The following is a 22,646-nucleotide window of genomic DNA, read 5'->3' as shown; positions in this document are numbered from 1 at the left end:
ATCAATCTGACCTGAAACCCGAAATTGACCTGACCTATAGCACCTCAATGTGACCCGAAACCCGAACATGGCCCAAGCTTTGTTGACTCGGAACCTACCCAATCCGAAATTACCCAAATCCGAAACACTTGAATCCGAAAATAACTCAACAAAACATCACTTTAATTGAAAAAAGACTTGAAATAACCAGTTTAAAAGCACACTTAATATTATTTACGTTACAAAAATCAATTATAAAAACTAAACTAAAAGTACATAATAATATACTAAATGTACTTTTTTCTCACTTAATAATTGGCCGGAAAATGACATACCCGAAATATTCAGAAAAGACCCGACCAACATATCCGAAAAACATCCAAAAACCCGACTCGCCCCGAACAAACCCGATGATATGACAGATCCGACCCGAACCCGATCCAATTGTCCTATTTACATGATCTAATTGTGAGAGATCTTTTTAAAAAGATAGACACAAAAAAAAAAGACTTATTGATCCAATAGAACCTATTCGAATCGGCCCAACCCAAAGTCGATTCGATTGATCTTACCGCCACTGAGTCGGTGGCCCACAGTTATAAAGCCGAATAGTAATCCTACGTGTCGCCGACAAGGAGAGGTAAAAAAGAAAGATAGAATCACACAATGCGGAAACTGGGTCCCACTTCCACCTCTAAACACTCTCATTCTTCTACTTCTTCTTCCTTCTCTGTTTTCTTCTCTCCGAATCTTTAAATATACTTACTTTTCTCTCTCCTCAATTTTCACTATTTTTTTCCCTTTTTTTCCGCACCTTTCTCTTCATTTTTTCATCAATTCCATTCATTTTTTCCGCACTTTCTCGCCGCAATTGTTCATCCTTTAGGTATGAATTCTAATTTCAATTTTTTTCTCTAATTATTAATTGTTTTGATTTATGTAGTTCGGAAACCCTAATTTTGATTGTTTGATTTCAATCGCTCTGTTAATTAATCGTGAATTTTTGATTTGGAAACCCTAATCTCTGATAGTTTGGTTAATTGTTTTGATTTCAATCGCTCTATAATTTGCAAATTATGGAAATCCCTAATTTGATTGATGATTGAACTTTAATTTGCGTTTTTTTTCATGGTGTCATTAGATTGATGGTAGTATGGTATATAGAATTGTCAACTTTAGGGTAAAATTTTGATTTTGATGATCAATTATGAATCTTGATGAGTGATCTTGATTTGATTTTGTATTGTTGTGTTAATGGCTTTGTGGGTTTTCCTGTTAGGGTTTTATGTGTGAAATTGTTGCTCAATTAGCAATCAATGGTTGATTCACAAAATTGAGAAGATAATTAGAAACCTGTAATATTGAATTATCCACAACAGCATCAATTATACGAAGAATATAGTTTTCTTGAAAGATGAAATTGTGATATTTGCCAGTTAAAGTGGAAGATGAATGCTCTCAGCTGTCTTCATCTGACACCCTTAATAAGTTGATCTCTTAAACGTATGTATCACAGTATTAGTGCAGTTTGTGAACTCTTCATTCGTCTGCTTTATGCAGTTCTCTTGTCACTTGTAAACTTGAGTTGCTTAAAAGTCTTGTTTGATATGGTTACCAACTTTGTGGTTTGTATTTTAGGCGGTGAGGATGTCGACCCCTGCAAGAAAGAGGTTGATGAGGGATTTCAAACGTCTGCAGCATGATCCACCTGCTGGTATTAGCGGTGCTCCTCAAGACACTAACATAATGCTCTGGAATGCTGTCATATTTGGGTAGGTTTGAGGATGATCAGCATTTTCTCGTTTCTTTTTATCTTTGGCAGTTTTCAAGCTTATAGATTGCCAATGTTTAGCAGTTAATAGATCCTACAACCAGTTGTACCCAGTTGTATGCTCTAGAACCCGAGCTATATAATAAAGTTTTCGAGTTTTGTTTTAAAGAAGTCGAGCTATACCATAAAATTTCTGAGCTCACTCATTTAAACATAAAAAAATTTAACTTTGAAAGCTCAAAAAAATTACACATAAGCTCGAAAAGATATAACTTGATTGTATGATGCTATTGTACCACTAGAGGTATGATGTTATTTGTGAATGTTTAGGGTTTGTTTCGGTTGATAGATTTGGAGGAAAAGGGAAGGGAGGAGAGGGAGGGATACCAAAACCCTTGGTTGGTTAGCAACCAAAGGTTGGAGGAGGAATGTTTGGGGAAGGAAATGGTGGCATCCATTTTTCCACGTCTAAGGCAAATCAAAGTCACTTTAACAGTTTAAGGTAGCAAAATATTTGTAGCTAAATTATATTAAACGGACCTAATACAGTTCTGCTCGCCTTCCCTCCTTCTGGACCTCCTTCCCTTTCCCTCTTATTTATGTATTCATATAAGGCGTTAATTAATTTTTTTTTGTTTCGATTGCAGACCTGATGATACGCCTTGGGATGGAGGTAATATGAAATTCCATTACAATGTTACTCGAACTTTTTCCTTATCTATGTGTCGGAATTCTGTCTTTTGTTGACTTCTCGCCATCCCTAACTCCTCTAAGCTGCCATAATTCTTCTTGAACATGTTCCTTACCTATGTGTTTTTTTTCGGGTACTCTTTTTTGTGTCTAAACTTATGTAGAAGCTTTCTCTAAACGTAGTAAATAATGGCAGTTCTGTCATGTAGTAGTCTCCCCTTTAACGCCTAAGTTCTACAACATGTGCACTTTCTTATTTACTATTGTACTTCTGCTCCATAGTTTTTTCTGTTTATAAGAATTCTACTATGGTCATTTTTTGTTGTTATTTCTACATGTTTTTTCTTTAAATCTATATCTATTGAAAAACCAGTGGGCTTTTTGAAATTTCGTCATATTTTAAACATGATGTATTACTAATTTACTAGGAGTGGCTTACGTGTTTGGAGTTTTGTAATATGGCTTTTGGGGACTCCTATTTAGGGGAATGTTTAACCCTCTTCCCTAGCCTTCTTTTGTCAATATATGTAGTTTTGGTATTCTAACTTCTAAACCTTTTCTCTGTAATATATTGACTTTCAGGGACGTTCAAGTTGACACTTCAATTTTCCGAGGATTACCCCAACAAGCCACCAACAGTGCGCTTTGTTTCTCGAATGTTCCATCCTAACAGTAAGTTAAAGATTCCTGGCTGTACTTTTCTTTATTGCTTTTATAATTATTTGATGTACACCTTCACATTTTAATTGCTTCAATAGTGCATTCTCCTTCATGGACATACTTGGTTGTGAGTGATCGATCCATGTCTTTCGAGGGTTTGTTCCAGCTTGGTCAACCTCTAATATTTTCATATAGTTGTTTATGGCTTAAGTGTGAGTTTGCGATTGAGACTGTATAATAGAATGCAAAAAAAGTCTCTCTGGTCAATACCATGTATGTTATATTGTTTACTGTCTGGCAAAGTTTTCAAACCCGCCAATTAAGATTATTTGTGAACACCGGTTATCATATCAATTACTCAGTGGAGTGGAGTCTTTGGGGGATCTAGAGTCATCTACTCATCTGTACCTACGTACCGTAACGCCAATGAAGGTAACAATAGCTAGTCAACAATGTCTAAGCAAATGTCCTCTTTATCAGATGAGTATTTGACTTGCAGTTTAAGGCCTTGTTTGGATAGAAGGATTTGGAAGGAAAGGGAGGGGAGGGATATAGAGGGAGGTAATTTCCATTGTTTGGATAGCAAAATGGGGGTGGAGGGATAATGGATCCCCCCATTTCCCTCCTCCCACCCATCATTTCCCCTCCTCTTCCCTTCCCTCTCTTTCCCTTCCCTCTTTCCCCCTCCTCTTCCCTTCCCTCCCTTTCCCTTCCCTCTTTCCCCCTCCCCTCCCTTTCCCTCCATTTTTAGTATTCAAACAAGGCGTAAGTGTTTATGGATGCCGTCATCTTCTTGCTGCCGGTGAAGGGTCAATTTATTAGTTCAAAAGGATGAGCAGAGAATGCCTGATCTGAATTTATATGGCTGTTTCTATTCTGCGGTGCAACAACTGTGATGTGTTCTGCTTTAGTATAATTTCCTTTTTTGCAATTATTTTTATTCAGTATATGCCGATGGAAGCATTTGTCTTGATATTCTACAAAATCAATGGAGCCCTATTTATGATGTTGCTGCTATCCTGACTTCTATACAGGTACAGAGCTATCTGTTACTTTTTAAGTTCTTTTTTATTATTTGTTATTTCGAATGGCTGCTGATTGTATTTGATATTTTTCAACATGCATGTTGGAATGTTAGGCCTTAGTGTGAGGTAACTGTCACAATTCATATAACAAGAATGAAATGTATGTATGAATGATTTAGGCCACCACGCACTATTGTTATTGCATGTGTTGATATAAAAAATGCTTTTTACGACCATTCTTGTATCTGTGTGCTGTTTTGCATCGTCAATTAGAAATTTCCTGGATCTTCAGACAACTGATTCGTGGATTTACTAGCTCCATGCCTCCATCTGTCAATAAAATATCTTGAAATCGATTATGTGATGTCCATTAGTATGTTATTTGTGGTCAACTGGTCATAATAGTTTCTGACCTACATTTGTCTCCAAATTTCATTTCTATCCACATATTTTTATGTTCCTAAATTTTTTGCAAAATAAATTGGGAAACCTATTTTTGACCAGAGGAAGTATATTTTATGATCGCCTTTTATTGTTCCAAGGGGATGTTCATGGTAGAGGCTACTTCTTAGGGCATTGTCTCTGCATGCTTTAGCTTATATAGACTTGAGTTCTGAAACTTCTTAGATTGCCTCAGGATTATGACATTATGTGGCAGGCATCTTGATTTTTGAACGGGGACAGAGGTGTACACCATCTTTTGGTGATATTTTTCACTCTTGATTATAGCTCCTAATTGGAACATTTTATGTAGACTCGCTATTATTCAGCTTTACGATAAGGAGTACAACAAAAACAACTTACTAGAGTCCCTGCACTTCATGCAGTCTGTTTATACAACTTTCCTTTTTTTCAACACAAAGATAAGGTTGTGTCCATCCGAGTTCTCTTTTTGCCAAACATAGGGTGGAACCTTGGAAGAGCTGGGGAATGTTGTGGTGCATCTCCTCAAAGTGACTCCGAAACACTTGGAAGAGAGTGATCTTGCCTACTATTTTTATACGGAGTACTAAAATCTAGCTCAGGAGATCAGGCTTACATTTTACCTGCTTAATGTGTGTTATTTCTATTCAAAGAAAGAAGGGGAAGCCACCCACGCCACCCACGCCAAAAAAAACTATGTTTAGACTTTAGATCCCCATTACTACTTGACTTGTCCTATTTGCGGGTTCCGTGTAAATTGCAATGACATTGTCATTAGTCTTTAGCTCATCTCTCGTGTTCTTAGGAATGGGAGGTACATTTAGATTTCATCTATTTTGTTTGCAATATAGTGATACTTGGTTTCTTGTGCTGATATGGGTATGGTGTTTACTAATTAAACATTCTATTCTCAGATTTGGGGGTGTCTGTTCTACGAATAGATGTCATTTTTATAGCTTTCTGTTGACAATGAATCTCCCTAGTGACGGGTATATCTGTCACAAGTTTGTGACGGGTCAAGTATACCCCACATGGGTAGATAAAATAAAAATTAAAGTGTCTAGGGAATCACAAATGATTTGTCTTATTTACCCATGTGGATTTTACTTGACCCGTCACAAGCTTGTGACGGATATCGGCCGTCACAAATGAGAATTTGTGTTCTGTTGAAGTTAGATACATGAAGCCTAATCGTCGTAGTACTGTGCAAGGAATACAGATCTATTTCGTCTATTAATCACTCAAAACCTAATATAATCCTTGTTGTCGATTACTATTGTTGTTTTTGTTCAGCCCATATATTGCATGTTTTGCTCAATTCTGATTTTTTTTCTTCCCTGTAGTCATTGCTTTGCGATCCCAACCCAAACTCTCCTGCAAACTCAGAAGCAGCCCGGATGTTCAGTGAAAACAAGCGGGAATACAATAGGAAAGTACGCGAGATTGTTGAACAGAGTTGGACTGCTGATTAAGTAAAATCCTGCTCAGGATGTGGGATTTGCAAGGATTATCCTCTGCTCCATCTGTAATAACATCTTAAATTAGTTTTATTACCTGTGCAATGCTATTTAAAATTCGCGTTGTTTGCTATGTGAGTTGACTATTTAACTACCATCTGATACTAAATTTTAGTCAATTCCTCCCTCTTATAATTTTCTTTACGCTTTCCTTTTTTAGTAAGTAAAACCATTGTATTCGTGTATAAGGTATATAGTGGTCTAGAGCAAACTTTGAGCTGTATATAGTGGTCTGGAGCAAACTTTTATTTCATAAATTGGAATGTTAGTAGGTTTGAAAAAAAATGTTTACCGCTGTTGAGTGCGGGATTAGAATCAAGTCTTAAAAAAGCGGTATTTGACGGAAATGTTATTTACCGCTCTACACAATGCACACTTTCCGTGTCCCATCTTTTTTACGCATCAATAATGCAGAAACGGTACAAGCTGCTGTACTATGAGGTCATGAGGATTTGACCTGTCCCCTTGTATCACCCTTGTAGACTGACTCTTTCCGTCTCTGTCATTTTTGTTGTTATGATTATTTTAATTAAAGATAAACAAATGAGTGGGACAGATACAAAATAAAGGTTTTCCATAAATCATTAGGACTAGTTTATTTCCTAATTAGATTATTACTAGTTTATTTATTTCCTAATTTCAGTTAGAATAAATAAGGTAATTGTATTAGCTTTAAGAAAGACAATTAGGAAGTTTTGGCTTGTTTAGCAAGTCGATCTATTGGTATAAATGGGGAGTCAGTTGTATTGTTTTAGATATCGATTGAGTTATTGAATAAAAACAGTGAGTTTTTCGTTTACAGTTGTAAACATCGATTCGACGCGTTCGTTCCAAAATTGTTCTTGTTTGACGCGTTTTCAAACTTTAACCTGAGTTATAATCAATAGGTCTTGATTATAGTTCACCATTGTTCGAATTATAGGTCTAATTCGCGCAAATATCCCATTGTTTCGATTTCTAGACAGATTTCGAAGCAAATATCCTTTTTAATTATTGTTCGTTATTCTATTAAACCGCTTCCGCTTAATTTTCGTATCAGGGACGGAACGAGTGTGAAAGCTAGTTGCGCATATTAATATTAATTGTTGTTAATCTTTGTGTACAGCCACTATTTGTTGATGTATCATATCGGAAAGATCATGCTTCAGGTATCGAATCTGATCCAGATCCAAATTGTTTTGAACGAATCAAATTAGCCCTATTATACAACGATGCACCTGCTTTTGTTGAATTGATTAATAACTTGCCATCTGATCTTGATCCTCTGGATGAAGAGATTGGGTTAGAGAATATATGGCTGAAGACTGCTCCTTTTTTGAGAACGATAAAAAGGGTGTTAAAGGCGCGGATAGTAATTACTCAGGTATTTGGCTTGGTTTGTCACCATACTGATGTATCGGGTAAAGCCCAGATTGATTAGGCGATTTAACTCTGACTGAATTTATTAGAATTATGTTGTCGGCTAAACGGAAAATTAACGAAGAATATACAATCTACAGTGTGGATTTGATACAACATGAAACTAACTGATAGCAAAACCAGATTATTATGTGTACATATATATAATGAGATCATTTGTGGAGGCCTAGATTACCGCTGTTAAGGGCGAGATTACCACTGGTCGTCCACGCCTGTTGAGCTTGAATTGAGTACTCTAAATGCCATACAACATCTTCCATTGGAGGCCGCCTGCTCGGGTCTTCATTTAGACAACTGATAGTGATTTCTGTCGCGGTTTTGATTGATTGGTATGCAAAAGTGCCTCTCATTCCCAAGTCTATTGCTTTCTGTAGTGCTGATGCTGATTCTACTAAGCTGCTTTCCAACTTCAGTACAAAACAATTTGGTTAGCAAAGGAAAAAATTTTGAATTTTCTGCAGACGGAACTGTCAGATAAATTCGCTGGTAAAATCATTGAACGATCCAATTTATGACAAGGGGACTGAAACCCCGTTAGCGTCTATATGGCACCCGGGTAAAAAAAAAAAGGGATATTCCCTTATATACCCTTGAACTTTTTCGTATTCTAAGGTGTACCCCTCGTTTTTCACAAAAAAAAAAACTTTGACAGACAATTCTCCTCTGTTACGAGTTCAGAAAACGGTAAATTTTTTTTTTCAAAGCAGTTATCTCGTCAAGGCTTTGAATTTGAAAAAAAAAAATTCACCGTTTTTTGAACTCGTAGCCGATAGTTATGGTTGGTCAAAGTTTTTTTAACGAATAAACTTTGACCGACCATCAACTTGGTTTTCCGAAGTGGCCCGTCTACCAGTTGGGGTTGAATTACCTCTAGCTTTAGATCATCAACTTGGTTTTCCGAAGTGGCCCGTCTACCAGTTAGTAACTCAAGCATGATCACACCCAGTTTGTAAATGTCATCTTTTTCGGGATTTTCTGAAGGCGAAGTGTTCTGACCATTTGATTCCTCCACCTGCAAATTTGGTAGAAGTGAAATAAGAAATCGACATTATCTTAATTGATGCATGTCAGTAAACTTTACGAAAATTAATCTTGCATTACCTTAATTGGTAAGGGGATTCTGTAATTGCTGATTTTCGGAGTAAGACTGTCATCTAACAAAATATTCTCCATTTTCAGATCATTTCCGAAAACTCCAGGTGCTATTCCAGTGTGCAGGAAATGAACTCCTCTCGCGATTCCCATTGAGATTGTCATTCTTTGAGGCCACTTCAGTTTATCTTTTCTCCTCCAATCTGTCATACATTTTTCAAACCGATATCAGTAACAATTAACAACAACAACAACTTCAGCGCCTTAATCCCAAAATGATTAATGAGTTGAACCTGATAGATGTTCCCGTAAAGACCCGTTTGCTACATGCTCGAACACAACAAATATCGAGCTGCCCCTATGTCGTTCCTGGTATGTAACAACACAGTGTCCAAGAACACTGACAAGATTTTGATGTCGTAGTTGCGAAAGTACTTCAATGTGGTTATTCAGAGCCTTGGATGAATGCTTCTCTTTCACTGTCATACATTTGATCAAAACTGCAGACCCACTTGGTAATAAACCTTTGTAAACCTGAAAATTTACAGTTTTTACTGTCAAATTATCGTTGTTTTGGCTCTTCTGCTACGGATTATTATCTTTTTGGTGCCGAAATATATGAACTAACCTGTCCTTGAGACTCTGAGACCAAATTTATCTGATCAAAGTTGTTTGTTGCTTCTTGCAGTTCTTCAAAGGTAAATGAATAGTATGGTGGGAGACCTATATTTGGCATTCTCATTGATCTCGCTACATACTCTGTTGCAACGGAACAGAATACGATCATTTAGATACTCGACTTCAAGTTCAAACCGTCATTCAAGTACAAATCAGCTAAACAAGCTTTAACTTCATCTCCGAGGTAGTTAACATGGATTTGTGATTGTTAACCAACGAAGTATATCAAAAATTAACCGGACAAGTTAATGTAAGATCGTATTACACGAGTATTACTGAAAATTTAAAGGCCATCAAAAAATACCTGAATTTAGCTTTGACTTTCTTTATACTTTTCGTTTTCTAAGGTGTCCCTCGTTTTTTACAAAAAAAACCTTTGACCGACAATAATTTTTTGTTACGAGTTCAGAAAATGGTAATTTTTTTCAAACCAATTATCTCGTCAAGACCTTGAATTTGAAAAAAAAAATCACCGTTTTTTGAACTCGTAGGAGGTAGTTATGGTTGGTCAAAGTTTTTTTTAACGAATAAACTTTGACCGACCATAATTCCCGACTACGGGTTGAAACGTCGTTCAATTTTTTTTCAAACTGAAGACCTCTTAAAGATGGTCAATTTGAAAAAAAAAATAAAAAATAAAAAATAAAAAATAAAAAATTATCGCATTCTGAATTTGTAGCCAAGAGTTATTTAACAGTCAAAATAGTTTTTTTTGTAAGAAAAGAGGGGCAAATCTTATATCCCAAAAATTAAAAATACTCCCTTAGTTTAGATCATTTGTTTACCTTTGATTAAAAAGGCCCTTCACGAATAGATTATGGATTTTATACAACAGTTTACGAAGAATTATGCACGAAAACATATCACCAAATTCATGAAATTAGAGGAAATATAACTGAAAATGATCACTTAATAATGAAGAAATAAAAGAGAGAAATGTTTTCTTACTGCTAGTTTCGATGATGGGTGACGGACGAGTAGCCAATTTCCGACCAACAGATTTATCATAATTATAATTAAGACCTCCATCATTTCTCTTCTTCTTACAAATCACCCAAATTATTGAACAACTAGTCCCAAACAACAATATACTTCCACCAATAATACCGAAAATTAACCCTAATCTAAACCCGGAAATCTTCTCTTCTTCTGCAATACTTTTACTATCATTTTTACCTGGCGGAATTACCGCAAGAGCTTGTCTTTGACAAAACTTTACCGGATGCTGAAACTTTAAACCGGAAAGACAATTCCAAGAACTCGAAACCTTTCTATATTTAGCCGAATCTGACCCAATGCAGCGAGGAAGTTTCCCAACTAACAAATTCCGCGAAATGTCAACAAACCAAAGTCTTTTCCCGCAGACTGTTGCATTACTACTAAGATCTCCTGTTAGCTGATTATCAGCTAAATTTAAGTACCATAGAGACGGAACCGCGAAAACATATGTAGGTAATGGACCAACGAGATGGTTTGAAGAAAGATCAAATCTTTCGAGTTGAGTAAACTTTTTTAGTATCGGAGGAATTGGAGATCTTATGGAATTATTTCGTAAAATAATACTTTTTAATTTCGTACCTAATAAAGGGAAATTTGGACCGATTTTATTATTACTTAAATCTAATTCTTGAAGTAAATTTAAACTACTTAAATTTGGAAAATTCCCAGTAATAAGATTATTACTTAAATCAAAAGTTTTAACTGATTTTAACGACGTGATTTCGTCAGGGACTTCACCATTTATGAAATTTGAGCTCATATTGAGAATTTCCAAAGACCTAAACCGGTCGATTTTCGAAGGTAAACCGCCCCAAATGCCTAAGGAAACAAGGGAAAGATTTTTCAAATTTGTGAGTTTTGTAAGGATAGTAAATAAAGAATCGATGGAGAAATTTTTCGACAAAGACGACGATGTTTCGTTACCTATGACAGTTAATTCAGTTACATGATCATTTGAACAAACTACTTTTACATTTGATGAAGGTTGAAGAAAACAGAAATTAGTCCATTTCTGCCATGATTGAAGTATTGATGGATATTCAAGAACTTGTTGAAGTTGAAGAAGAATTCTTTGTTCTTGTGATGTTAATTGTGCTTCTAATTTTGGTGTTAATTCAAGAATAATTAATGCATTAATGCATAAACTAATACAAATTAATAAATTTAAACTCTTCATTTTTTTGGGGTTTTTTTTTTTGGGTTGGGAAATGATGATTAAATGTTCATGTAAAAAGAGAGGAAAAGTTTTGATGTTTTTTTGAGAAAATAAGTGTTTGATATTTGCTTTAAAAGTTTCCTTAAAAACTTTATGAAAGTTTTAAGTTTTGGTCACAAATTCCAAGATAAAATGAGTAGTAAATGGCTATGGATGGAGTTTGGAGTAATGACTCAACAAACTAAAGCTGATATAGTGGACATTAAATAATAGAAAGACAAACTTGTCCTCATAGATTTATATGAAGAATTCGCTATCTTGGGTAAGATCGTTGTATGATTAAACAGATAGTTAGTATTTTGATTTGACGGTAAAATTAGAATGTACTCCTACTATGTAGTTGTTATACGAAGAATTATTTATTGCTCACATCAACCCTTAGTTATGAGTTCATGATTTCAATCTCTGCCCATGAAAATAGAGCAACTCTTTGACCGGCTGTTCCCTGATAAAAAAATTATACACTGTTATCGACATGGACACCCTCGTTTTACTCCAAAAAAAGAAAAAAACAGGGCAAAAGAACAGAGGAAGTAAATAAAGTAGTATTTGCTTTCAAGTGGAAACTGATGAAAAAGAATCAGACGTACAAAGTTGGGTGGGTGGGTATCAAGGACACACTGTCATCGCACTAAATAGCATGGGCAGAAAACCAGTGAATGTAAATGCTCTGATCTCATGCAAACTGTACAGCCTCCAGTCTCCACTGATAAGTCTCCTGACTCACATTTTTACTATTTATAAAAACGAGGGTAAGATCGTTTGTATGTTAGCTTGGTAAATGTGACCCAATTTGATAAAGCTAATCCGGGATTTGAAACTGATCCAAAAGGTGTGACATAAACTGACCTGATAAAAAAGAACATGACATGAACAGGCTCGGAATGATCTAATAAACCCAAAATGACTTATTTAAGCAAAACTCTAACTCAAAACAACCCATAGTGACTCGGCCTGGAGTGACCCGACTCAAAAATGACCCGAGCCGATAAATGACCGACCCGAATGACCATTTGTGAGGTCTAGGTATATGTATATGACGTTCTTATATTTTCGCCAATTTTATATTTATACTCTGTATTTATCATTATATAACGAATGGGTTCAATACTAAATATCCCCCTTTTTATCAATTGTGGAAGAGTTAAATCTTGCTGAATCAGCATTATATTCAGATTCATTTCTCTTCTTTCAATCGAGGATATTGTAATTTCTCTGGGATTTGTCAATCTAAGTAGAAGACAGTAGACTTTGATATTATTGAGCAATTTTTGATTCAAAGAACCCTCCCATCTCAATTGAAAAAGCAAATATCTTTTAAGGAAGAAATCGAGTTCTGCTTCTGTACTACTCTTGTTTTGGTTTTTTTGTTTCCTACGACCTTTAATATCCGATCCTATATAATTAATTACTTGATTGTATACATATTCATACGTAAGATGAGTCGGACTTCATTATATGTTATGTATATTTTGTATTTTTAATGATATTATTAATAAGAACTACAACCGTCTTACACACAACCAATCGCTAATGCAATGAAATGATTATCATATTATCACCTACATTATTCACACTATAAGATGCTCAAGTCAAACCTTAGCTGGCCAGATCTATAGGGTTTTGACTTGCATTACTATTGGTAAATCACAAGGATTTAAGCGCAGGAGAAGGGTATAGGAGAAATATTGAAGCACGTGAGGTGGTCACGTGGGATCATGAAACTTTATCATTTATTAATGTCTTAATCAAGAAATTAATGAATTTTAGTGACTATTATTCCTAATTAAAATGATGTTCAATCATTTATGATGACTTGATGAGTCATCTTATGGACATTATTTTGATTAGGACATTAGTGAGATGATGTTGATGTTGTACTACCACAATAGTGCATAAATGTGTCATTTCCTTGATTATTATTTAATCATTGTCTTTCGAAAGGTAATACGGCCTAAAACTATGTCTTCTTCGATTATAGTCTGTCGGCTTAATAGTTAATACTATTACCGCGACCTACTCTTTAGCTTTGCTCTACAAAGTTTTATATTTCATACGTTCTGTTTATTTACTTACCTTTAATTAAAGTACCGGTTACAAACAAATAAAAACAGCAAATAAATAATCGGGATTGAAGTGTAAAAAGTATTACAAAGCGTCTTGCTTGTGACGGGTTAATCTCGTTATAAACTGAAGACCTCTCACAAAAAGGGAGAGGGGATAAGGTGAGGCACCCCCCATGTGCTCCCCCACTCACCTCTCATGATTATTTTATGAGAGGAAATGGTATCCGTCACAAGCTTGTGACGGATATCGCCGTCTTCAATAAGATTCTGTGAAAGTATTATTGCATATACAAGAAGATAGGACTAAAGAAGCCATATTGATGAAAGGTCATAGTTAATGCACTTTGTCGGTGGAAGAGTGCTTAGCTTAGAAGGGTAAAAAAGGAGGGTGATTTATGAGGTTAACATGATTTAATCATTTGCTAATAGTAAGACTGTAATTAAGAGTGACGCCAAATCCTGAATTTTACTGTTTCTTTGTGTAGTGACTAGTGAGTGGTATCTTTAGTGAATTGTGCACGTTGTGACTTCTGGGTAAAGGACAACCAGCAGTTTTTCACATAAGTTAACCACTTTCAGAAATTATGGTGGAAGATAGAATATTTATCTTAAATTTAAAACGATTTAAATAAAATAAAATAGATAAGACAAAAGCGGAACTTAGAGAAAAGCAAAACACTAGTCCAATCTATACAAGTAGAGGTGTGCGCCGAACCAGGCTAGGTGGGTGCGCCACTGGCACGACACAAAATTAGGGCCGACTCGGATTGGGCGGAGTTGGGCCATTTTTCTCTACCACTAGGCTCGCCCAGTGAGTGCGGGCTAGGAACGGACCGAGTTGGGCCTTCATATTTGTTTTTAATGTTTGGACTTGGGCCGAGAGAAAGTTGCGGCACTAGCCCGGCTCCAGGTGATATGCGGGTTGTGTTGGGCTGGGCTTAGTATTGGCCAGGCTGCTAGATGTTGGCCCACGATGTCAGGCTAAATGAAAGAGCTTATATTAACTGAACAAAGTAGTCCTTAACCAGCATGTCTATCTCTTTTTTTTTTTTTGAGAAAAGATCATTATCATTAATAAAAAGTCATACGACATTTACAACATATGCCAAACTCAATCGGATACAAATCGATTACAATCATAGAAAATAAATTCTTGTTCAAAGAATGAAACACTGCAACAGAGTCTCTATCATCGATTCGCCGCAAAAGGCTTTCATCCATAAGAGGGTCTCCGAATGAAAAAAGTCAAATTTGGGAGGAGTCATCCCATTAAATTGTTTTTTGTTCCTCAGTGGAGATTACTCCAGCTGTTGTTAGTGATACTACTGATCAACACCAAAAAAAAAAAAAAAAAAAAAAAAAAAAAAAAAAAAAAAAAAGATGGTGGAGTGTGGACTGGTGGCATTCAAAATGAGATATCCTGCTCTATAAACTTACGAACTACTCCCACAGTTCCACTAACTACAAGAAAAATTAAGTAATTATATAGGACGTCAATTATTGAGAAAATGATAACCAATTACCAAAACAGCTGATTTAAAATGTTTGTATTAATAAGGTCGTTTTATACAAATATCTATATCATATATCGATACGAAAGTGAAAGCAAATTAGATTGCGATGTTAAAATAGTAAGGTAGTTAAAGGGGACTTAACAAAGGAAAGCAAATTAGATTGCGATGTTAAATTGAAAGTTAGTTAAAGTGGACTTAGCAAAGAAAATGTGTGATTGAAGAATAGAATGGCGGTGTGTATTTGGCATTTTTATGGAATCGAACATTTGATCAACACGCTTGTTGATCTTGGATGTCGCATGTCGGCTCTTCATTGTACATTGTATCATACTCGTATTTTATCAACTTGCAACAAAATTGATCGACACTTCATATCGTACTTCGTATTTTACTATTTTCTTATTGATCCTACACGTCTTTATAGTCTACGTTGACCAATTGACATAATAAGGGGTTTTTTTGTCAAACACAACATTTAAAAAACTTTTTTTTCTAAACTCTACCTTTAAAAAAAAAATTTTGTAAAACACAACCTTTAATAATTTTTTATTTGTAAAACACGACATTTTGGCAGAGTTTAACCACTTGCAATAGAGTGACTTTAAGTCGATATTTGAGGTAGCAAGCGAGATCGATTTGAGGTGTTCTTAGACTTTTTGGAAAGGTGGTAGTACAATCTTTCTAGGGGTTACCAATACGGTGGTGATAGGTGGCTTAATGTGGGGTTTATTGGTGTGTAAAGTAAGGCTGATCAATGAGTGAATTGGAGGTAAAAACAAATCAGAAAAACACCAATTCACTCATTGACCAGCCTTACATTACACACCAATAGACCCTACATAAGGCCACCTATCACCGCCGTATTAATAACACCTAGAAAGCTTATACTCCCACCTTTCCAACGAGTCTAAACACACCTCAAACCGACCTCGTTTGCTATCTCAAACATTAACTGAAAGTCACCCATTGCAAATGTTCAAGCTATAGCCAAAATGTCGTGTTTAACAAAAAACATTTTATTAAAGGTTGTATTTCACAAACTTTTTTTTAAAGCTGGTGTTTGGAAAAAAAATAAAAAATTTAAAGGTCGTGTTTAACAAAAAAACCCATTAACAAGACCTGATAAATGGATTAACTGGGTCGGGCTCGGGTTTGAGTCTGGTTAATTTCGAGTCGGGTTATTTGGAGTTTGCAGAGTTTAGGTATGGTCATTTCAGGTTCGGGTCGATTATTATCAAGTTATTTGTGGATAATAAATAGTTTACAATAATAAACATTCGGTCGGGTCATACTGGATCAGGTCAATTCAGGATGGGGTCAACTTCGGATCTTGAGTTCGGGTTTGGCTCTGGGTCAATTTTGCCAGGTCTATATATATGCAAGTTTCTTGATTATTATCCACAAATATTGGTTTCTTATATGTTGATTTACTTAATTTAGATTCAGACTCATTTAGGCTACTTAGATCAACTAATAAGGGATTGTTCTAACCATTGACGAAGCTATGTCCGAGCCAAATGGGCCATGGCCCGGGTAAGGTTGAAAAGATTAACATAAAAACTCCTATAATAATGCCGTATACCATAGGACTAGACTAACAAGAGAATGTACTAAATATTCTACGACTTTATCCGTCTCATCTCTCACAAAGAAAATAAAACTTAAACAAATAATTGAGACGTAGGGAGTAATAAATATTAACAGTACTAAATAATGGTGTGAGGTCTATAATGAATGGGTGTTGATATCGACGAAATTAATCAAATCGGCTTCGATCATTATTTTGTCCTAACTTCGTCCTTGATTCTAGCTCAACTAGAGATCTCGTGTTCGACCCCTAAGAATGCAACAGTATTAAAACTCATGAGGGAAAACTTTACCGTCCTAACTGAATCGAATCAACCTTAATCGGACGAATTTTTTTTTACAAAATTAGTTGGCTATACCATATTTTTTTTTCTTTTTTTTTTTTTTTCTTTTTTGAAACAAGGTATACCATGTTCTTAGGACTTGGGATTTTTTTTTTGAGGTTAGGACTTGGGATTTAAAAGTTCAACAAATGTCCTTAAGCTTTGGATTGGACCTAAATCATCTCATGGGCTTCAATAGCCATATAAGGCATCGGATGGCTTATGTTTAAGGGCTGGGTTGGTGATTTGATCATTAAGGCCTACGGACCGGCTCTTTTATAAGATAGTCTTAGGGTAATACGAGTCCAATTAAAAGTGCCCGGATCAAATTGTATACAACAATTCTCCTACAAGACCGTCTTATAGCATATAATTAATCTAATAAAAGAAAGCCCAGACACAAGTCATTAATATATCAAGCTTTTTATTTTATTTTGATAACTTAACAACTTATTTTAAAAACTAACATATTTAAATATGTATATTATCAACTTATAATATTAAGTTATTAAAATAAAAATATTATTTTATATTTTTACTAAGTAATTTTGATAGGCCTAATATTATTGGGTCAGTCTTATCTAAATTAAAGTCTTACACAACAATTTGTGAATTGCATATAAGACCATTTTATGTGAACTCAAGTCCAATTGCAAAAAGCCCAATAAAATTAATTGATAAACTCGTAATTTTTTTTTTTTTTGACAACCTAATGTTTTTGATGGGGCGTATATTCTCACCCGCGTGACCACCAACAACATATCGAAGCAAGTTCAAAGATATCCACAAAGAAGTCACACCTTGGGCGACCCTAACCGACGATCGATCGGCTGTCACTTGGGTCTCGGCTAGGCAACTAGCCAAGGGATCTGTTGTCCGCGTACTCACATCCAAGACCCCTCGGCATGGAGTCAACATGGCCCGCCGGCCTGCCATGGGTCCCTCGGCCGAGGGTAGAACAGTCTTTCCACCTGCTCTGTCACTTGGCCACTTGACCACTACGTGACAAAAGGTGAAAGTCTATAAATACTCCTCAACCCTCATTGAGGAAAGGATCCGAAAATAATCAGTTAAACACACTAATCTGGTATAAACTCCCTTATCTCTCTACAATATTCCTTGTGCCAAGTAACACACAACTTAATCCCTTTAAGTTTACTGACTTGAGCGTCGGAGTGAGTTCGCTCGGTGCCAAGCCGAGCCCTCAGTTTGTTCATTGTTTCAGGAGAGGCCGAAAGGAAGAGTCAAGGAAAGCCATCATTCTACAAGCTTACGTGGTAACAAATCTGCTCTGGAATTACACCCGGAACAGCTTTATATTGATAACTTAACTATTTAAATGTGTCAATATTACTCAGAAGATATCGAATTATTAAAATAAAATTAAAATACAAATACAATTAATGATCAGTTTGGGATATTCTCTTATTAGACAAGTATTATGCTATATGACAATCCTATACGAGAGTTGCGGCATAAGATAACATTCTTTTTTCTTTTTTTATAAAATATCCTTTCTCAATATTTGGTTGGGCGAGATTTTGGATATTTCTTGACAATAATATAAAAGTGGATATAATTATTTAAGTTAAATAGTCGGATTATTTTTGGAAGACTAAATAAAATTTGTGTTATTACGTACATTTGTTTGAGAATCCAGCTACAAATTAGCTCTAATCCAACTATCCTTCCTAGAAGCCCACCTTTCACACGTGCGTTACAACTCACCACTATAAATATTAACCCCCCCATCCTATTCTCACCGCCTCATCCATAAATTTACCTTTTCACTTTTCACGCGGTTAAAATCTTTAAATTATCCATACTGTAACTCCATTCAAATTCCGTATAATACCATCAACAGTTACCGAAAAAGGCACGGATATTACAGAGGTAGGTAACTCCTCATTTTAGGGTTTTTCCCTTCCTCCTTCCCCACCGCCTCTTTCTTTTCCTATTCTTCCTTGTTTACGTTTGATTAAAATACGCCTCCCTAATAATATTAAAGGTAAACAAATAATTAAGACGGATTAATATTATTATTTTTGACTTTTTGTATTATTATTGTGTTGTTAATTTATGTTTGTGTTTCAGATAAATGGTGGGGACAAAGGTGTTGGAAGAAGTAGCAAGTGAAAAGTACTTTGACCAAATTGACGACCTTCTTGACTTTCAAAACGACGACGTTGAGGACGGCGGTCTTTGGGATTGTGAAAACTTTGACGTTGACTCTTTTCCGCCGGTTTGGTTAGAGGAATCCTCTGCATTGCCCTCGACTGGCTGTAATAATCAGACGCCTGACTTCTCTGTTGACCGCTACACGGCTCCGGTTAGTCGTTTTGACTTTTTCCGTTTCAGTTAGTCTTGTGTAAAACCGTTTCAACTTCTTTGTTATTTGTTAAACGAGTTGCATAGCGTTACATTGCTCCGTCCCTATTATTTGTTTATCTTGAATTCTTGAAATACCCTTGGAATAAAATATGCGTAAATAAATGATTGAGACGGAGTGAGTATTGTCTATTTGACAATTGTATTCTCCATATGTGTTGAGATATAGTGTAAGTGTGACGCTATAATGGACAATTGGACATGGAAACTATTTGCTTCCTTTCTTTTAGAAGAATTACTCACTTTGTCTCAATCATTTACGAGTATTTACCTCTGATTAAAATACTTCTTCCATTGAATATTAAAGGTAAACAAATGATTGAGACGGAAAAAGTATGTTACATTGGGTCAATGTGGAGTTTATGAGTAGATGTTCGACGTTGTTGTTTGAGGCTGGAAATCCTAGTGTTTCTGTGTGCGCGATTTTTGGTAGAAAAAGCGACAATATACGCTTCTAGGTTTGGTTATTGACCAATGCAAGGTGTTGGAACATGACAGTGATTAGAAATTGGAATTATGACATGGTTGGAGTTTAATCCCGGGTTATAGTCTATGTCTGTTATTGCATGATTAACATGATTTGAGTATTTCAATTATGAGAGGAAAGAAATGAACATAGTCGCAACTGCGTCTAAAGAGGCATACCTAGATGCTAATACAAGTGGTGGATGTCTTGGTGGTTGTCGTGATGTTTACGTGTGAGCTGTGACGTGATTAAACATTCTAAATACAGACATGCAGTATATAATTTTGGTGCTGGCCTTTTGAATGCAGTGTTTGTTCTTGTTAAAACTGTACTGATAAGTCGATAAATCAGCACAATTATTCAGAATGCGAGATAATAGTGTTTCCTTCGTTTAGCTATTGCGTTTAAATGTGGATTCTGTTTGCTATGAATTTGCGCCCTTTTGTAGTTAATTCCTAGTGTTTTAGTGTATGCTGTTTTGGTAGAAAAGGCGACAATATACGCTTATAGGTTTGGCTATTGACCAGCACCAAGTATTGGAAGACGGAAAATGATTAGAAATTGAATTGTGACATGGTGCTAGCTTATGACACTAATCGAAGTATAATTTTTGAGTACAGTATGATGCCAATGGAATTTATGAGTACAGTATAATTAGCTGACATCAATAGTGGCGTGTTATAAGATTTGAGCTCCTAAATTGTGAGATGAGAGAATTGATCTAGGCGTTAATGCGTCCTAACAAGGGCAAACTTAGACGCTAAATAACTGGTGGATGTCGTTGTGTTTACATGTGAGTTACCGTATGATTGAACTTTATTACATACAGACATAGACTATATGAGTTTGGTACTGCCCTTTTGAATGCGCTTCTTTGTTGTTCATTGAGACGGCACTTTCTGTATGGGGAATGTCTGTTCTGTTCATGACAATTCTTCTTGATGTATGCAGTACGATGATACTCTTCAGCTAGAGTGGGTATCGAATTTATTTCAAGACTCCCTTTCTAAACCTAATACATTTCCCGTCTGTCACGCAAAACGTGCTCGGAGCAAGCGCCCTCGTCCAGCGACTTTCAACCCTCGTTCAGCTATCCATCTCACCCCGCCTAGCTATTTTCCTGTCTCTCAACCCTTGAAGAAGAGGCCTGGCCAGCCAAAAAAGAAACAGAAGATCGAATCATATGGACAAAGCAACAAACAGAATGAGCATCCGAATGCATATCCGCCTAGGAAGTGCACACATTGCGAGATCACTGAGACCCCACAGTGGAGGATGGGCCCAGCTGGACCCAAAACTCTTTGCAACGCGTGTGGTGTTCGCTACAAGTCAGGCAGGCTCTTACCAGAGTATCGTCCTGCTGCAAGCCCGACTTTTGTACCATCATTGCATTCAAATTCTCACCGCAAAATCGTCGAGATGAGGAAAAGCAAGAATGAGAATGAAACCGTCCAACCTGACCTTTTTGAGAAGTCAGACAGGCTCTTCTCAGAATACAGTCCAGCTGCAAGCCTAACTTTTGTTCCATCAGTGAATTCAAATTCTCCCCGGAAAGCCGTTGAGATGAGGAATAGCAAGAACGAGAATGAAACTATCCAACTTGCCCCTTTTCAGAAGTCGGACAGTCTCTTCCCAGAATGCAGTCCTGCTACAAGCCCAACTTTCGTACCACCAGTGAATTCAAATTCTCCCCGGAAAGCCGTTGATATGAGGAAAAGAAAGAACGAGAATGAAACTATCCAACTTGCCCTTTTTGAGAAGTCAGACAGTCTCTTCCCAGAATGCAGTCCTGCTACAAGCCCAACTTTCATACCATCAGTGAATTCAAATTCTCCCTGGAAAGCCGTTGAGATGATGAAAAGCAAGAACGAGAACAAAACCATCCAACCTGCCCTTTTGGAGAAGTCAGACAGTCTCTTCCCAGAATGCATTCCTGCTACAAGCCCAACTTTCGTACCATCAGTGAATTTAAATTCTTCCCGGAAAACCGTTGAGATGAGGAAATGCAAGAACGAGAACGAAACCATCCAACCTGCCCCTTTTGACAAGTCAGACAGTCTCTATCCAGAATGCAGTCCTGCTACAAGCCCAACTTTCTTACCATCATTGCATTCAAATTTTCACCAGAAAGTCGTTGAGACAAGGAGGATACGCGAGAATGAAGATGAAACCATCCAACCCGACCTTTTCCATAAGTCAAGCTCCTACGAGAAAAGCCTTGATATAAGTAAATGCACCTCGATGGTCGAGGTTCCTGTGATGATAGACTTAACTTACCTACCAGACCTTATCCCAGGGTCCGTAATTGTCATCGACTAGAGATTAGGGTGTATCAGTCAAGTCAGGGACGGCATTCTGGTACCTGTTACATTTAGTAAGTAAATGTTATGCATGTGCCTGGTTCTTTGGTTCTCTGTACATAAGGATCAATGCGATGAAATAGTAGAAGTAGCGGAACTAATTTTTTGTAAGAACAAAAATTAGGGTAGAAAATGCAGAGTTTGTAGGTCTTAGAATACAAGTTTTATTATGCTCTCAAGTTATATCGGGTAAGATCGTCTTTGTCCTTTTTTCCATTTTCGGTCGCTTTTCAAGTTTTTTTGTAAGAGTGGACTGAGGACTTGTTCACACTGATAGTCTGGTATTGTATCCTTTTGGTGTATAAAAGATGTTACAATGCCAGCATAATTTAAGGACACCGAGATTTGAACTTGTGACTTGTGAGCTATTATTCTCGGAACTCTACTCTTTACAATGGTCTCACTTGGTTAATTTTATTTGTAACACGACAACATTCGTTCCCGCCACGCTTAATGGGATCTCAAGCGTGGAT

General features: G+C 36.3%; 3 protein-coding genes across 4 annotated transcripts; 2 read left to right on the top strand and 1 right to left on the bottom strand.

Moving 5' to 3' along the window:
• The first annotated feature begins 656 nt into the window (after nucleotides 1–656).
• Nucleotides 657–6,200, top strand: LOC141644173 (ubiquitin-conjugating enzyme E2 2-like). The gene is made up of 6 exons (XM_074453644.1): nucleotides 657–865; nucleotides 1,618–1,751; nucleotides 2,398–2,423; nucleotides 3,023–3,112; nucleotides 4,046–4,134; nucleotides 5,892–6,200. The coding sequence occupies exons 2-6, from the start codon at nucleotides 1,627–1,629 to the stop codon at nucleotides 6,018–6,020; spliced, it is 459 nt and encodes a 152-aa protein (XP_074309745.1). The 5' UTR covers nucleotides 657–865; nucleotides 1,618–1,626; the 3' UTR covers nucleotides 6,021–6,200.
• Nucleotides 6,201–7,477: 1,277 nt separating this feature from the next.
• Nucleotides 7,478–11,644, bottom strand: LOC141644172 (putative LRR receptor-like serine/threonine-protein kinase At1g14390). Its single transcript, XM_074453643.1, has 6 exons — nucleotides 10,203–11,644; nucleotides 9,205–9,335; nucleotides 8,870–9,110; nucleotides 8,586–8,779; nucleotides 8,353–8,496; nucleotides 7,478–7,891 (listed from the first exon to the last, which is right to left on the bottom strand). Exons 1-6 carry the CDS (start codon nucleotides 11,428–11,430, stop codon nucleotides 7,637–7,639), a joined length of 2,193 nt encoding a protein of 730 aa, XP_074309744.1. The 5' UTR covers nucleotides 11,431–11,644; the 3' UTR covers nucleotides 7,478–7,636.
• A 7,079-nt stretch (nucleotides 11,645–18,723) lies between these two features.
• On the top strand, nucleotides 18,724–22,389 carry LOC141644171 (uncharacterized). Of its 2 annotated transcripts, none has more exons than XM_074453642.1 (3): nucleotides 18,724–18,852; nucleotides 19,054–19,288; nucleotides 20,765–22,389. In XM_074453642.1, exons 2-3 carry the CDS (start codon nucleotides 19,058–19,060, stop codon nucleotides 22,130–22,132), a joined length of 1,599 nt encoding a protein of 532 aa, XP_074309743.1. In that variant the 5' UTR covers nucleotides 18,724–18,852; nucleotides 19,054–19,057; the 3' UTR covers nucleotides 22,133–22,389. The 2 variants fall into 2 exon arrangements, with proteins under 2 accessions (XP_074309743.1, XP_074309742.1); XM_074453641.1 differs by having other exon boundaries at nucleotides 18,838–18,967.
• Nucleotides 22,390–22,646: the final 257 nt, after the last annotated feature.

This window comes from Silene latifolia, chromosome 2, assembly GCF_048544455.1.
Source record: "Silene latifolia isolate original U9 population chromosome 2, ASM4854445v1, whole genome shotgun sequence".
Taxonomy (NCBI): domain Eukaryota; kingdom Viridiplantae; phylum Streptophyta; class Magnoliopsida; order Caryophyllales; family Caryophyllaceae; genus Silene; species Silene latifolia.
The sequence above is the reverse complement of the archived record's forward strand: the minus strand, read 5'-3'. Positions and strand labels throughout refer to the sequence as shown.